Source organism: Scyliorhinus torazame, chromosome 1, assembly GCF_047496885.1.
Source record: "Scyliorhinus torazame isolate Kashiwa2021f chromosome 1, sScyTor2.1, whole genome shotgun sequence".
NCBI classification, from domain to species: domain Eukaryota; kingdom Metazoa; phylum Chordata; class Chondrichthyes; order Carcharhiniformes; family Scyliorhinidae; genus Scyliorhinus; species Scyliorhinus torazame.
In genome coordinates this window covers 360,697,700-360,713,588 of record NC_092707.1, presented here as the reverse complement: position 1 = coordinate 360,713,588, position 15,889 = coordinate 360,697,700, and the positions used below count along the sequence as shown (strand labels likewise).

Here is a 15,889-nt window from a genome sequence, read left to right as displayed (position 1 = left end):
CAGGGACCTTCGGTGAAGGAGCCAGGGAAACAGAGTAGGGTGGAAGCAGGGAGCTGAGGAAGCTGATGGGGGAGGGAGAAAAATAGGTCCGGTCAAATTTTGCAACTGCAGCCAGACAGATTAAAAGGCTGTCTAGTCGTTGGGGAGTGTTGGGTTGGATTTGAGGCAATCAGGCCTCGGCCAGGAAGCATCGAGGAGTGGAGGGACACTTGGAGACATTAGAGACCAAGAGGAACATTGATGAGAGGTCCTGAGGGGATCAAAGGTCAGAGGAACCTTGATGGGATGTGGCCTAAAGATCTTGTTCAAGTTGGAAGAAATCACATGCAGAGGGGGTTCAGGGGAAGATTGCAGGTCATGGAGCACATTGGATTGCAGTGAGAAGAAGTATCTGATCGCTGGGGAGATTAGCAAAGAAGTTAGGTTATCCGGGGGAGTACTCCTGCTCCTTGTAGTCCTTGAAGCAAGAAGGCACTTCTCAATTTTATCCAGAAGTCCTTTGTTCTCTCCAGCTGTTGCATTTCTGTAGGACTAAGAAACTCAATGGCCTTATATAACACTGGAAGACAATTAAGATGTTAGAAACACAGCATCATTAAAGTATTTAAGTGAGGGACCTGCCTCCTGGAAAGGGGTTGAGTTTGGGTCTGAATTTTGAAATCCAGCTTGTAGTTTGCAGCTTCTAAAAAGTAGAAACTTGAGATATATGTAGAAAACATCTGTTTCAGCAATTATGTTTAGGGGCCTTTGTTGCCATCTTATTCAGGTCTTGCTATCAAGTCTGAGGTCAGAGAGGCACATCCAAAATCCTGCCCCAGTGCTGCCTCTTCTGCTGTTCCTATTGATCTCATTAGATTTTTTAACTCTAGGTAATTTTCCTGTGTTCAGTGATGAAAACCACTTTTTTGATGTAGGCCTTCATTTCCTGGAGCCTGGAATAACCCCAATACCTGCCTAATATCTGGGTCCTTTATAATGATTCTATGGATCCTTGAAGAATTCCTTCTCATTGTAATTTAGCTGATTGGTTAAAATATATATGCTTCCTGATCTTCAGAAGTTAAAATAAATACTGACATGAGGCCAACACAAATATATTATTACCCCTAGATGTGCAAACATTTGACCTTATTCATATTCTACAGGTTAGAAGAGTATGTCGTGATCAGGTTATTTTTTTATTACTTGACAGAGTATGGAATAAATTCTGTGCCATATTATCTTTGCAGATTTTTGATGACTGAATCCTATGACAATGAAGACATTTATAAGACTATGATGTACTATGGAACACCAATACAACAAGAAGCTGACTTTCCTTTTAACTTCTACCTTATTGATCTTTATAAAGAGATGTCAGGAAATGGAGTATTTAAAATTGTAGATTATTGGATGCGCAACATGCCTTCAGGAAAATGGCCAAACTGGGTGGTATGTCTACCTACAAACAAATTTGACCATAAATTTTATAGGACACTGGTAATGTTGGTACATTTTAACTTATTTTCTATCTTGTTTGGCTTAAATATTTTTCTCCCAGCATAGCAGCTTATATTTGAATCCAAAACAGGGGAACTGGTAGCACCAATAGATCTGGGAGAAATCATGGAGAGCATCACCTCCATGCAGGCGGGGAAGGCGCTGGGACCCGACTGGTTCCCAGCGGACTTCTATAAAAGGTTTGCGCCGGCCCTGGCCCACACCTAAGAGATATGTTCGCAGACTCGCTAATGAGGGGCACCCTGCCCCCTACCCTAACACTGGCCACAATATCGCTCATACCAAAAAAAAGACAAAGACCCGGTGCAATGCGGATCGTACACACCCATTTCGCTGCTTAATATAGATGCAAAGATACTCGTGAAAGTCCTGGCCAAGAAACTGGAAAGCTGGTTGCCAGAGATAGTCGCAGAGGACCGGATGGGCTTTATCAAGGGTAGGCAGTTAATTGCGAACATCAGGGGGAACCCACACCCCGGGGAAAGAACACCAGAAGTGATTGTAGTGATCTGTACATCTGTACATACATCTGCCCATATACCAGGGACTGCAGCACAGATGTAACAGTCACAGCACCACTAGAGGGCAGCATCAGAGACGGGTATAAAGGGTCAAGCCCAAGGTAGGATCCGCCTCTTTGAGAAGCACAGAGCTAGGGAGCAGCAGCACACAGAGACAGCTCAGCATAGGCGGTTTACCTTAGTTTCACTGGTCATACCTCTTGACTGTTTTACATCTAGTTGAGCTCTGGAAGCAGAACAAACCCTTTGAATAAACAGCTTGTGTTAACTGTAAGTCTTCAGTCTTCATTCAGACTTAGAGAATAACATATGGTACCAGGTGTGATTTCAGCAAGCTAGCTAGACAACAGCAAGAGAAGAGGACTTAAACCAGACATTTGACCACGGAAGGCCTCGCAGCATTCGGACCCTTCAGGTACCAATCGGCACGATGGACCCAATCCAACCTCCACAGCTGCTCCAGACCACTGGTCCACTGGTAATATGCATTCCAATTGGAAACTTTTTATACAACAGTTCAAAATATATCTAGAAGCTAAGGATCTAACCTCAGCGTCTGATGCCAGGAAGATAGCCTTGCTCTTATCCCTGGCTGGGCCGCAGGCATTAGAAATATATAATTCCTTTACCTACCTGGCAAGGGAGGACAAGGGCAAGCTGGAAATAATCATCAAAAAATTTGAAACCCACTGTCAATCTGAAGTCAATGAGATATTTGAAAGATTCAAGTTCACCAGGCGCTTGCAAAAACCGGGAGAATCTTTCAGCAGTTTTGTAACTGATTTAAAATTACTAGCTCAATCCTGCAACTTTGACAACCTCCGTGACTCCCTCATCAGAGACCAGATCGTCAATGGTATATCTGATGAGGGACTTAGAAAATCCTTACTTAAACAAAAACCCTAGAAACAGCCATGCAAAGATGCTCTACTTATGAAAAAAGTAAAGAAGAATATGAGGAGTTTAGTTACTGGGACCAAGGCCTTCACCACGAGGTCGAGCCAGTCAAAATGGCGGCCCAGGCGTCCAGAAGGCACTCCTCTAGCAGCAATCCCGTGCGCGTGAACCTGGATGCTGGCCACACGCATACGCAGTTCTCCCGAAGATCTGACATGGAAGAAAGGCCTACTGCGCATGCGCGAGCGTGGAGGGGCAGCGTCATGACCTGTCCCCACTGTGGACACGCCGACGTAAAAGGGCATTGTCCAGCTTCTGGAAAACAATGTTTAAAGTCCGGCAAATACAATCACTTTGCCTCACAGTGCAGAGATGCACTGCTAATGAAGACAACTAGACAGAAACACATGAACTTCAATGTAAAAAGCATAGATTCAAAACCAAATGATGATTATTCCTCGGACGAGGACAACCTCGCTCGCGACAACTCGCTTGTTGTGGACGCGATCGAGACAATCGAGGAACATGACGCAACAATCGCCACGCCTCACCCGGTCAACAGCATTGATTCCAGCAGTGAGTGGACTGCGATTGTGCAAGTCAATGACTTTCCATTAGTCTTCAAGCTTGACACTGGGGCCTCAGCTAATCTCCTCACGAGCAAGGATCTCCATTCGATTCCAGGAGACCATGAAATAATACCCGCTGCATGTCGGCTGAAGGAATACAACAGCAATCAGATCGCCTCAAAGGGATCGTGCCATCTCCTGGTGGCCTGCAAGATGATACGATAGCAGCTACGATTCGAGATTGTAGACGACAACAAATCATCACTGTTAGGAGCTCAGGCCTGCAAAGACCTGCGGCTGGTGCAACGCATTTACATACACACCCAGGATCCATCAAGCCTGGAAGCTAAAATTCACAGCATGCTACAAGAATATCCCGACGTCTGTCTGTGTTAAGAAACCTTCTGGAGAACTTTGCATACGCATAGACCCGAAGGACCTGAACCAGAATATTCGCCGGGAACACTACCCCATCCCCAAGCGTGAAGAGATCATGTATGAGATGGCGAATGCTCGTATCTTCACCAAGCTCGACGCCTCGCAGCGGTTTTGGCAGATACAGCTCGATTATTCGAGCAGATTACTGTGCACGTTCAACACGCCATTTGGACGTTTCTGCTTCAATCGCATGCCCTTTGGCATTATCTCTGCGTCAGAGATTTTCCACAGGATAATGGAGCAAATGACCGAGGGCATCAGAGTCTATGTGGATGACATCATCGTATGGTCCACCACTGAAGAAGAACACCTGTGAACAAGTGAAGGCAAGCATCCAGCAGAGGGCAGTAGAGCGGAGCTGCTGATTGGCCGTTGCAGGGGAAATTTGCATACGTCCATGTGCTCACCCTAACTTGGAGGCGTACCTGAACAAGAGACCCTAGCTGTTCAAGTGAAGGCAAGCATCCACATCCAACAGAGGGCAGTAGAGCGGAGCTGCTGATTGGCCGTTGCAGGGGAAATTTGCATACGTTCGTGTGCTCACCCTAACTTGGAGGTGGTTTGAGGAGGAGCTCTTGTCAAGTGACACTTAAACACGAAACACTTCTTCAGTGTTTCCCTCCCTACCCCCTCCTCTAACAAAAAAAACAAACAACCGCTGTAAGGGTCAAGAGGAAGGCTCGAGGGCAGGTAGAAGTGGAATGTTGAACCGTGAAGTCACAGCCTGCAGATAAGGGATTGGCTGGTGACTGGTAAGTAGTTTTTATTTATTTTCCCTCAGGTGTTATCGTGCGGGGCGCAGAGGTTGCTGAGTGAGTGCTTGCTGAGAAGGGGGGTGAATAACAGGTAAGCTCTTTCTTTCTTTTTTTTTAATCTTAGGGGATGACAGGGAAGGTAGTGCAATGTTCCGCCTGCAGAATGTTTGAGGTGAGGGACGCTGTCAGTGTCCCTGCTGATTTCATCTGTGGGAAGTGCACCCATCTCCAGCTCCTCAGAAACCGCGTTAGGGAACTGGAGCTGGAGTTGGATGAACTTCGGATCAATCGGGAGGCAGAGGTTGTCATAGATAGACGCTTCAGGGATGTAGTTACTCCGAAGAATAAAGATAGATGGGTGCCGGTGAGAGGGGCTGGGAGGAAGCAGGCAGTACAGGGATCGCCAGTGGCCGTTCCCCTTAGTAACAAGTATACCGCTTTGGATACAGGACGACTTACCAGGGTTAAGCCATGGGGTACAGGTCTCTGGCACAGAGTCTGTCCCTGTTGCTCAGAAGGGAAGGGGGGAGATGAGTAGAGCATTAGTCATTGGAGACTCCATAGTTAGGGGGATAGATAGGAGATTCTGTGGGAACGAGAGAGACTCACGGTTGGTGTGTTGCCTCCCAGGTGCCAGGGTGCGTGATGTCTCGGATCGTGTTTTCGGGATCCTTAAGGGGGAAGGGGAGCAGCCCCAAGTCGTGGTCCACATAGGTACCAATGACATAGGTAGGAAAAGGGATGGGGATGTAAGGCATGAATTCAGGGAGCTAGGGTGGAAACGTAGATCTAGGACAAACAGAGTTATTATCTCTGGGTTGTTACCCGTGCCACGTGATAGCGAGACGAGGAATAAGGAGAGAGAGGAGTTGAACACGTGGCTACAGGGATGGTGCAGGAGGGAGGGTTTCAGATTTCTGAATAATTGGGGCTCATTCTGGGGTCGGTGGGACCTCTACAAACGGGATGGTCTGCACCTGGACCAGAGGGGTACCAATATTCTGGGGGGGAAATTTGCTAATGCTCTTCGGGAGGGTTTAAACTAGTTCAGCAGGGGCTTGGGAACTTGAATTGTAGCTCCAGTATACAGGAGGTTGAGAGTAGTGAGGTCATGAGTAGGGTTTCAAAGTTGCAGGAGTGTACCGGCAGGCAGGAAGGTGGTTTAAAGTGTGTCTTCTTCAATACCAGGAGCATCCGTAATAAGGTGGGTGAACTTGCGGCATGGGTTGGTACCTGGGACTTCGATGTTGTGGCCATTTTGGAGACATGGATAGAGCAGGGGCAGGAATGGTTGTTGCAGGTGCTGGGATTTAGATATTTCAGTAAGCTCAGGGAAGGTGGTAAAAAAGGGGGAGGGGTGGCATTGTTAGGCAAGGACAGTATTATGGTGGCAGAAACGACGTTTGATGAGGACTCGTCTACTGAGGTAGTATGGGCTGAGGTTAGAAACAGGAAAGGAGAGGTCACCCTGTTAGGGGTTTTCTATAGGCCTCTGAAAAGTTCCAGAGATGTAGAGGAGAGGATTGCAAAAATGATTCTGGATAGGAGCCAAAGCAACAGGGTAGTTGTTATGGGGGACTTTAACTTTCCAAATATTGACTGGAAACGCTATAGTTCGAGTACATTAGATGGGTCCATTTTTGTCCAATGTGTGCAGGAGGGTTTCCTGACAAAGTATGTAGCTAGGCCAACGAGGGGCGAGGCCAAATTGGATTTGGTACTGGGTAATGAACCAGGGACAGGTGTTAGATTTGGAGGTAGGTGAGCACTTTGGTGATAGTGACCACAATTCGATTACGTTTACTTTAGTGATGAAAAGGGATAGGTATATACCGCAGGGCAAGAGTTATATCTGGGGGAAAGGCAATTATGATGCGATGAGGCAAGACTTAGGATACATCGGATGGAGAGGAAACTGCAGGGGATGGGCACAATGGAAATGTGGAGCTTGTTCAAGGAACAGCTACTGCGTGTCCTTGATAAGTATGTACCTGTCAGGCAGGGAGGAAGTGATCGAGTGAGGGAACCATGGTTTACTAAAGCAGTCAAAACACTTGTCAAGAGGAAGAAGGAGACTTATGTAAAGATGAGACATGAAGGTTCAGTTAGGGCGCTCGAGAGTTACAAGTTAGCTAGAAAGGACCTAAAGAGAGAGCTATGAAGAGCCAGGAGGGGACATGAGAAGTCTTTGGCAGGTAGGATCAAGGATAACCCTAAAGCTTTCTATAGATATGTCAGGAATAAAAGAATGACTGGGTAAGAGTAAGGCCAGTCAAGGACAGTAGTGGGAAGTTGTGCTTGTAGTCCGAGGAGATAGGAGAGGTGCTAAATGAATATTTTTCGTCAGTATTCACACAGGAAAAAGACAATGTTGTCGAGGAGAATCTGAGATTCAGGCTACTAGACTAGAAGGGCTTGAGGTTCATAAGGAGGAGGTGTTAGCAATTCTGGAAAGTGTGAAAATAGATAAGACACCTGGGCCGGATGGGATTTATCCTAGGATTCTCTGGGAAGCTAGGGAGGAGATTGCTGAGCCTTTGGCCTTGATCTTTAAGTTATCTTTGTCTACAGGAATAGTGCCAGAAGACTGGAGGATAGCAATTGTTGTTCCCTGGTTCAAGAAGGGGAGTAGAGATAACCCCGGTAACTATAGACCAGTGAGCCTTACTTCTGTTGTGGGAAAAATATTGGAAAGGTTTATGAGAGATAGGATGTATAATCATCTGGAAAGGAATAATTTGATTAGAGATAGTCAACACGGTTTTGTGAAGGGTAGGTCGTGCCTCACAAACCTTATAGAGTTCTTTGAGAAGGTGACCAAACTGGTGGATGAGGGTAAAGCAGTTGATGTGGTGTATATGGATTTCAGTAAAGCGTTTGATAAGGTTCTCCATGGTAGGCTACTGCAGAAAATACAGAGGCGTAGGATTCAGGGTGATTTAGCAGTTTGGATCAGAAATTGGCTAGCTGGAAGAAGACAAAGGGTGGTGGTTGATGGGAAATGTTCAGACTGGAGTCCAGTTACTAGTGGTGTACCACAAGGATCTGTTTTGGGGCCACTGCTGTTTGTCATTTTTATAAATGACCTGGAGGAGGGCATAGAAGGATGGGTGAGTAAATTTGCAGATGACACTAAAGTCGGTGGAGTTGTGGACAGTGCGGAAGGATGTTACAAGTTACAGAGGGACATAGATAAGCTGCAGCGCTGGGCTGAGAGGTGGCAAATGGAGTTTAATGCAGAAAAGTGTGAGGTGATTCATTTTGGAAGGAATAACAGGAAGACTGAATACTGGGCTAATGGTAAGATTCTTGGCAGTGTGGATGAACAGAGAGATCTCGGTGTCCATGTACATACATCCCTGAAAGTTGCCACCCAGGTTGAGAGTGTTGTTAAGAAGGCGTACGGTGTGTTAGCTTTTATTGGTAGAGGGATTGAGTTTAGGAGCCATGAGGTCATGTTGCAGCTATACAACACTCTGGTGCGGCCGCATTTGGAGTATTGCGTGCAATTCTGGTCGCCGCATTATAGGAAGGATGTGGAAGCATTGGAAAGGGTGCAGAGGAGATTTACCAGAATGTTGCCTGGTATGGAGAGAAGATCTTATGAGGAAAGGCTGAGGGACTTGAGTCTGTTTTCATTAGAGAGAAGAAGGTTAAGAGGTGACTTAATTAAGGCATACAAGATGATCAGAGGATTGGATAGGGTGGACAGTGAGAGCCTTTTTCCTCGGATGGTGATGTCTAGCACGAGGGGACATACCTTTAAATTGAGGGGAGATAGATATAAGACAGATGTCAGAGGTAGGTTCTTTACTCAGAGAGTAGTAAGGGCGTGGAATGCCCTGCCTGCAACAGTAGTGGACTCGCCAACACTAAGGACATTCAAATGGTCATTGGATAGACATATGGACAATAAGGGAATAGTGTAGATGGGCTTTAGAGTGGTTTCACAGGTCGGCGCAACATCGAGGGCCGAAGGGCCTGTACTGCGCTGTAATGTTCTATGTTCTACCTCTGTCGTCTGAAGAAGGTGTTTCAGAGGATTCATAAATATGGTTTGAAACTGAACCAGGCAAAATGCACATTTACGAAGGAGTCTGTAATCTTTTTGGGTGATACCATATCATCTCAGCGTGTCAGCCCTGATGAGGCGAAAATCGCTGCAATCGGGACCATGAAGACGCCACATGACAAGAAGGCGGTGCTACGATTTCTGGGCTTCGTCAACTTCCTCGGCAGGTTCATCCCAAACCTGTCCACACGGATGGCAGCTTTATGCAATCTCCTACGAAAGACCATGCGTTTGAGTGGTCACAACGTCACCAAAAGGAACAGGTGGATCTCAAACAGCAACTAACGAGGGCACCGACCCTTGCTTTCTTTGACGCAACCAGATCCACCAAGATCTCCACTGATGCCAGCCAGGGCGGGATTGGCGCCGTTCTCCTCCAACAGGACGACCAGTCTGACTGGCCCCGGTGGCATACGCGTCCAGGGCCATGACCCCAACTGTGTGCAGATATGCACAGATCGAAAAACAATATCTCGGACTCCTCACTGGGATTCTGAAGTTCCATGACTATGTGTACGGCCTGCCCACGTTCATAGTGGAAACCGACCACAGACCGTTGGTCCATATCAGACAAGGATCTAAATGACTCGTCTGCAGCGCATCATGTTGAAGCTGCAAAGGTATGATTTCGCCCTAATATACACCCCGGGACGAGACCTTGCCATTGCCAACGTACTGTCCCGATCCATTGGCACTGACAACGCACCATCAGCCCCTATCAGAGAAATCGAGGCCCAAACACAGTTATGCATGGAGAATTTGCCTGCTTCGGATGAGAATGTTTGCCTAATCCGACAGGAGACGCAGAAAGATGCAACCTTACGGAGGGTGCTGCACCTACTCCAGCACGGTTGGATGAGGGGACAATGTCCACAATTTCAGAATGTCAAGTCAGAACTGATTGAAGTTGATGGCCTGCTGCTATGCAATGTGCAGATTGTTATTCCGGCCACACTCCGCGCCGAGATGCTACGTAAGAGGCCACCTAGGCATTGAGAAATGCAAAAGGCGAGCACGACAGGCTGTGTACTGGCGCGGCATGAATCAAGACATAACGGACATGGTCATGACATGTGACACCTGTCAAAGACATCAACCCGCACAGTGCAAAGAACCACTGCAGCAACACAAACTCACAATGCGCCGTAGGCAAAAGTGGGCATTGACCTATTTCATGCCACAGGGCGTGATTACGTCTTGATCATGGACTATTACTCAAACTATCCGGAGGTCATGAAACTCCATGATCTCACGTCGTCATCTGTCATCAAGGCATGCCAGGAGACATTCGCGCAACATGGAATCCCGCGTGAGGTAATGTCAGATAATGGTCCCTGGTTCGCGAGCTGGGAGTGGAAAGAGTTCTCAGGCCGATACAGCTTTCGGCATGTAATGTCCAGTCCGCGCTACCCACAATCAAATGGGAAAGTGGAAAAGGGTGTCCACATCGTTAAATGGCTTATTAGCAAGGCAACAGATTCACGCTCGGACATCAACCTAGCACTGTTATCCTACCGAGCAATCCCTTTGAGCTCAGGACTGTCGCCAGCGCAGATGCTCTTTGGCAGGAATATCCGGACAACCCTACCGGCGATTCAATTCCGAGTCCCCGATAACGCTCTGATGCTCGACAAAATGCGGGTACTACAGTCCAAACAAAAACAATACTACGATCAACATGCAATCCCACTCAAGCCACTGAACATGGGCGACATCGTCAGGATCAGGGACCCAGAAGGCGGATGGTCTGAGCCAGCCACGGTGATCAGGCAGGAGGCACTGCGGTCCTACATTGTCAAGTCGTCAGTAGAAGTACTCTTTTGCCGCAACCGCCGGGATCTGTTAATGCTTCGGCCTACGACGCCGGTGTTTCCCACACTGGACTTGACCAAGTCCATTAGTCCGCAGGATGTTCCTAGCCAGACAACACCAGACAGTACTCTTGATGACATCAAACAGTCATCCCCACCTCCACTGTTACGACGCTTCAGCAGAAGCCGGAAGGCACCTGACCGGCTGGATTTGTAACACTTCAACACACCCACAAGACGAATATGAACATTTCTCACGCTGGACTCAATACTGTTAACTGTTTCTGTATTACTTTATCATTTTTGCAGTGTGTAGATTTGCTTATTCTCACCACTTGTTCTGTATAGTTTTCTTGCGGTCAGTTTAGGAAACATATCAACTCAAAAGGGGGGGGATGTAGTGATCTGTACATCTGCACATACACCAGGGACTGCAGCACAGATGTAACAGTCACAGCACCACTAGAGGGCAGCATCAGAGACGGGTATAAAGGGTCGGGCCCAAGGTAGGATCCGCCTCTTTGAGAAGCACAGAGCTAGGGAGCAGCAGCACACGGAGACAGCTCAGCATAGGCAGTTTACCTTAGTTTCACTGGTCATACCTCTTGACTGTTTTACATCTAGTTGAGCTCTGGAAGCAGAACAAACCCTTTGAATAAAGAGCTTGTGTTAACTGTCAGTCTTCAGTCTTCATTCAGACTTAGAGAATAACATAGTGATCATCTCCCTGGATGCAGAAAAGGCCTTCGACAGAGTTGAGAGGAAATACCTCTTTGAAGTACTGGAGCGGTTTAGGCTAGGGGCAGGATTCACCTCCTGGATGAAAATCCTGTACAACGCCCTCAAGGTGAGCGTTTGGACCAACACCACCAGCTCTGAATACTTCCAGCTGCACAGAGGCACACGGCAGGGATGCCCACTGTCCCTGCTCCTGTTTGCCCGAGCAACTGAATCCCTGGCGATTGCTCTGCGAGACGCAAAAAGCTGGAAGGGCATCCAAAGAGGAGGCAGAGAACACCGAGTCTCACTCTATGTGGATGACCTGCTCCTCTACGTCTCGGAATCACAGAAAGGCCTGAGAGCAATCATGCAGCTCCTGAAAGAGTTTGGAACCTTCTCGGGCTACAAACTCAACCTGGGCAAGAGTGAGGCATTCCCGGTGAACCCAGATGGCGGAGGGACAGAGCTGGAGGAACTCCCATTCAAAGTTGCCCAAAACAAATTCCACTGCCTGGGGATCCAGATAGCCCACGACTGGACACGGATCCACAAATGGAATCTGACCAGTTTGGCGGAGGAAGTTAAAAAGGACCGACAGAGGTGGGACACGCTCCCGCTCTCCCTGACGAGGAGGATGCAGATGATCAAAATGAACTACTGCCGAGGTTCCTCTTCCTGTTCAGACCCATACTGATCTTCATCCCGGAGGCCTTCTTCCACAGCATAGATAAAATGATCATGGCGTTGTGTGTATGGGGGTGGGTGTAAGAATCCAAGAATCCCCAAATCAACACTGCAAAGGAGGAAAGTTATGGGTGGTCTGGCATTGCCAAATCTACAATACTACCACTGGGCAGCTACAGCAGAGAGTGCAAGTATGGATACAGGAACCCACCATGTAATGGGTGAGGATGGAGGAGTCTTCCTGCAAGGGAACGACCCTCAGGGCCCTCGCCACAGCAGCGCTCCCACCATTCCCCCCGACAAAATACAAATCCGGCCCAGTGGTGGTAGCCACACTAAAGACATGGAAACAGCTGAGGCAACATTTCGGTCTAACCGAGATGTCCTCCATGGCTCCCATCTGCGGAAACCACAAATTCCCACCAGCCATGCTCGACACCACTTTTAAAAAATGGAGACAGGATGGGGGGGGGATGCCAACAGTTCGGGACTTTTACATGGGGGGCAGACGAGCGACACTGAGCGAGCCTACGGAAAACCTTGAACTACTGACAGGACAGGAACCTAAGCACCTTCAGGTAGAACACTTTCTCTGCAAGGAGACTGCAGGATACCCCAGGGCCCCGAGAAACACACTATTAGGGGACCTGATAAACACGGACAGTAAGGAAAGGGGGAACTGCGGGAATATCTACGGACAGCTACTGGACAGGGCAAGACTACCACTGGACGAAGCCAGACAGAAATGGGGGGGGGGGGAGAACTGGGGACGGAAGTGGGCTGGGGACTCTGGAGCAAAGCACTGAGCAGGGCCAACTCCACCTCTCCTGCGCAAGGCTCAGCCTTGTGCAATTTAAACTGGTGCACAGTGCACCTAACCAGAATCCGAATGAACAGGTTATTCCCGGAGGTAGAAGATAAATGTGAATGGTACCAGGGAGACCCGACCAACCACGCCACATGTTCTGGACTTGCTCCAGACTTGTAGGGTTCTGGACAGCCTTCTTCGAGGCAATGTCCAAAGTTGTGGGGGTGGGGATGAGGGTGGAGCCGTGCCTGAGAATGGTAGTCTTCGGGGTATTGGACCAGCCAGAACTACACATGGGGAAGTGGGCTGACGCCCTTGCTTTCACTTCCCTAATCGCACACCAGAGAATCCTGCTCGGCTGGCGATCAGCAACACCACTCACAGCTGCAGACTGGCTGGCAGACTTGGCGGAATTTCTCCACCTGGAGAAAATCAAGTACATCATCCGAGGGTCAGAAAAAGGCTTCCACAAAGCGTGGGGGCAATCTGCTGACCTGTTCGAGGCCAACAGCGACTAGGGAAAGAGGGAGATATGGGGGAGGGCAGATAGAACACACATCATTCGGAGGTACAAAAGGGGAGGAAATGAGAAGGAAACTCAGGGGAATAACAGGGAGAAACATGGAGAAGGAGAGGGGAGGGAGGAGGAGAGGGGAGGGGGTCGGAGAGGGGGCAAGAAGCCGCCCCCCCCCCGAACCCACAAGACCGGCAACAACAAAAACCACAGGAGGGAAAAAGGGAAGAACAGGAGCTCAGTGACAGAACACCAAGGGCGGAAGAGGGGGATACTAAAGAAGGGATAGGGAGTGGGGAGGGTCAGAGAAGACATATCAAGATGTACTTAAAATTTTTTTTATTTATTTAGAGTACCAAATCATTTTTCCAATTAAGGGGCAATTTTAGAGTGGCTAATCCACCTCCCCTGCACATGTTTGGGTTCAGGGGGTGAACCCCATGCAAACACGGGGAGAATATGCAAACTCCACACGGACAGTGACCCAGGGCCAGGATCGAACCTGGAAGCTCGGCGCCGTGAGGCAGCAATGCTAACCACTGCACCACTGTGCTGCCCTAAGAATGATGTATGTTTGTAAGAATCTGTATAAATTGTAAATATCGTATATATTGTAAATATGTAAATTGGGGCGGCACGGTAGCACAGTGCATAGCACTGCTGCGTCACAGCTCCAGGGTCCCAAGTTGGATTCCCGACTGTCACTGTTTGTGTGGAGTCAGCACGTTCTCCCCGTATCTGCGTTGGTTTCCTCTGGGTGCTCCGGTTTCCTTACACAGTCCAAAGATGTGCAGGTTAGGTTAGGGCCATGCTAAATCGCCCTTAGTGTCCAAAAAGGTTAAGCGGGGTTGCTGGGTTACGGGGATAGGGTGGAGGTGTGGGCTTAGGTGGGGTGCTCTTTCCAAGGGCCGATGCAGACTCGAAGAGCCAAAGAGCCTCGTTCTGCACTGTAAATTCTATGATTCGATAAAAAGTTTCACTATGTAAAATGAAAATGCCAATAAAAACATTTTTTTTATAAAAAATTTGAATCCAAAGTTCTCCTTTGCTGCAGGGTCTAAATTGTGCAAAAGGTTGGTGTCATTTCATCTTGTCTTTGGTTTGTGGGGAACAGAAATCCACAGCACAAAACATCTGTTTCAGCAATCATTTGTGAATCTCACCCAGTGAAGCTCCAAAGCTGGTTCGTTAGGGAAATATAAAGTTCAATTTGAAGCAAGCAGGGGAACTCCTCTCGGTTTGAGTGTAAGCCAAGTAGTGAGCAGAGTAAAGAAATCAATGTAGAGTTTATCTGGGAATACTTGCATGTTTTTAAAGATACGTGCAAGAAGAATTGGTTCATCAATGTAACACACTGAATATTGCCATCCAATGTTTAAGTTATAAATGATGATGTTATTTAATACTATTTAAAAGAGTCTACATGCTTAACTTTTAGGTAGGAAATCATGACAATTCTCGTATTGCATCACGTGTTGATGCAAATTACACTAACGTCATTAATATGCTTCTGCTGACTCTTCTTGGAACTCCGACCACTTACTACGGGGAAGAATTAGGAATGGAGAATATTATTGTACCTGAAGAAGATATTCAAGATCCTTTTGGGAAATTTGATCCAGTATGTATTTGACCACATTTTAAGTTCCTGGAACATTTAGGAGATTAATCTGGTCTAGACTTAAGTAGGGTGCTATTTCCAAGGGCCGGGCATACTTAGAACATAGAACATAGAACGATACAGCTCAGTACAGGCCCTTCGGCCCACGATGTTGCACCGAAACAAAAGCCATCTAACCTACACTATGCCATTATCATCCATATGTTTATCCAATAAACTTTTAAATGCCCTCAATGTTGGCGAGTTCACTACTGTTGCAGGTAGGGCATTCCACGGCCTCACTACTCTTTGCGTAAAGAACCTACCTCTGACCTCTGTCCTATATCTATTACCCCTCAGTTTAAAGCTATGTCCCCTCGTGCCAGCCATTTCCATCCGCGGGTGAAGGCTCTCACTGTCCACCCTATCTAACCCCCTGATCATTTTGTATGCCTCTATTAAGTCTCCTCTTAACCTTCTTCTCTCTAACGAAAACAACCTCAAGTCCATCAGCCTTTCCTCATAAGATTTTCCCTCCATACCAGGCAACATCCTGGTAAATCTCCTCTGCACCCGCTCCAAAGCCTCCACGTCCTTCCTATAATGCGGTGACCAGAACTGTACGCAATACTCCAAATGCGGCCGTACCAGAGTTTTGTACAGCTGCAACATGACCTCCTGACTCCGAAACTCAATCCCTCTACCAATAAAGGCCAACACTCCATAGGCCTTCTTAACAACCCCATCAACCTGGGTGGCAACTTTCAGGGATCTATGTACATGGACACCTAGATCCCTCTGCTCATTCACACTTCCAAGAACTTTACCATTAGCCAAATATTCCGCATTCCTGTTATTCCTTCCAAAGTGAATCACCTCACACTTCTCTACATTAAACTCCATTTGCCACCTCTCAGCCCAGCTCTGCAGCTTATCTATATCCCTCTGTAACCTGCTAAATCCTTCCACACTGTCGACAACACCACTGACTTTAGTATCA

General features: G+C 47.6%; 1 protein-coding gene across 1 annotated transcript in view; it reads left to right on the top strand.

The window, feature by feature from the left end:
* The window catches only part of LOC140426301 (amino acid transporter heavy chain SLC3A1-like), a 45,488-nt gene that overhangs the window by 26,487 nt on the left and 3,112 nt on the right, over positions 1–15,889 (top strand). The window contains exons 7-8 of the mRNA XM_072510888.1: positions 1,230–1,431; positions 14,728–14,910. Coding sequence (XP_072366989.1) covers positions 1,230–1,431; positions 14,728–14,910 — 385 coding nt within the window. The remainder of the gene's footprint in view (positions 1–1,229; positions 1,432–14,727; positions 14,911–15,889) is intronic.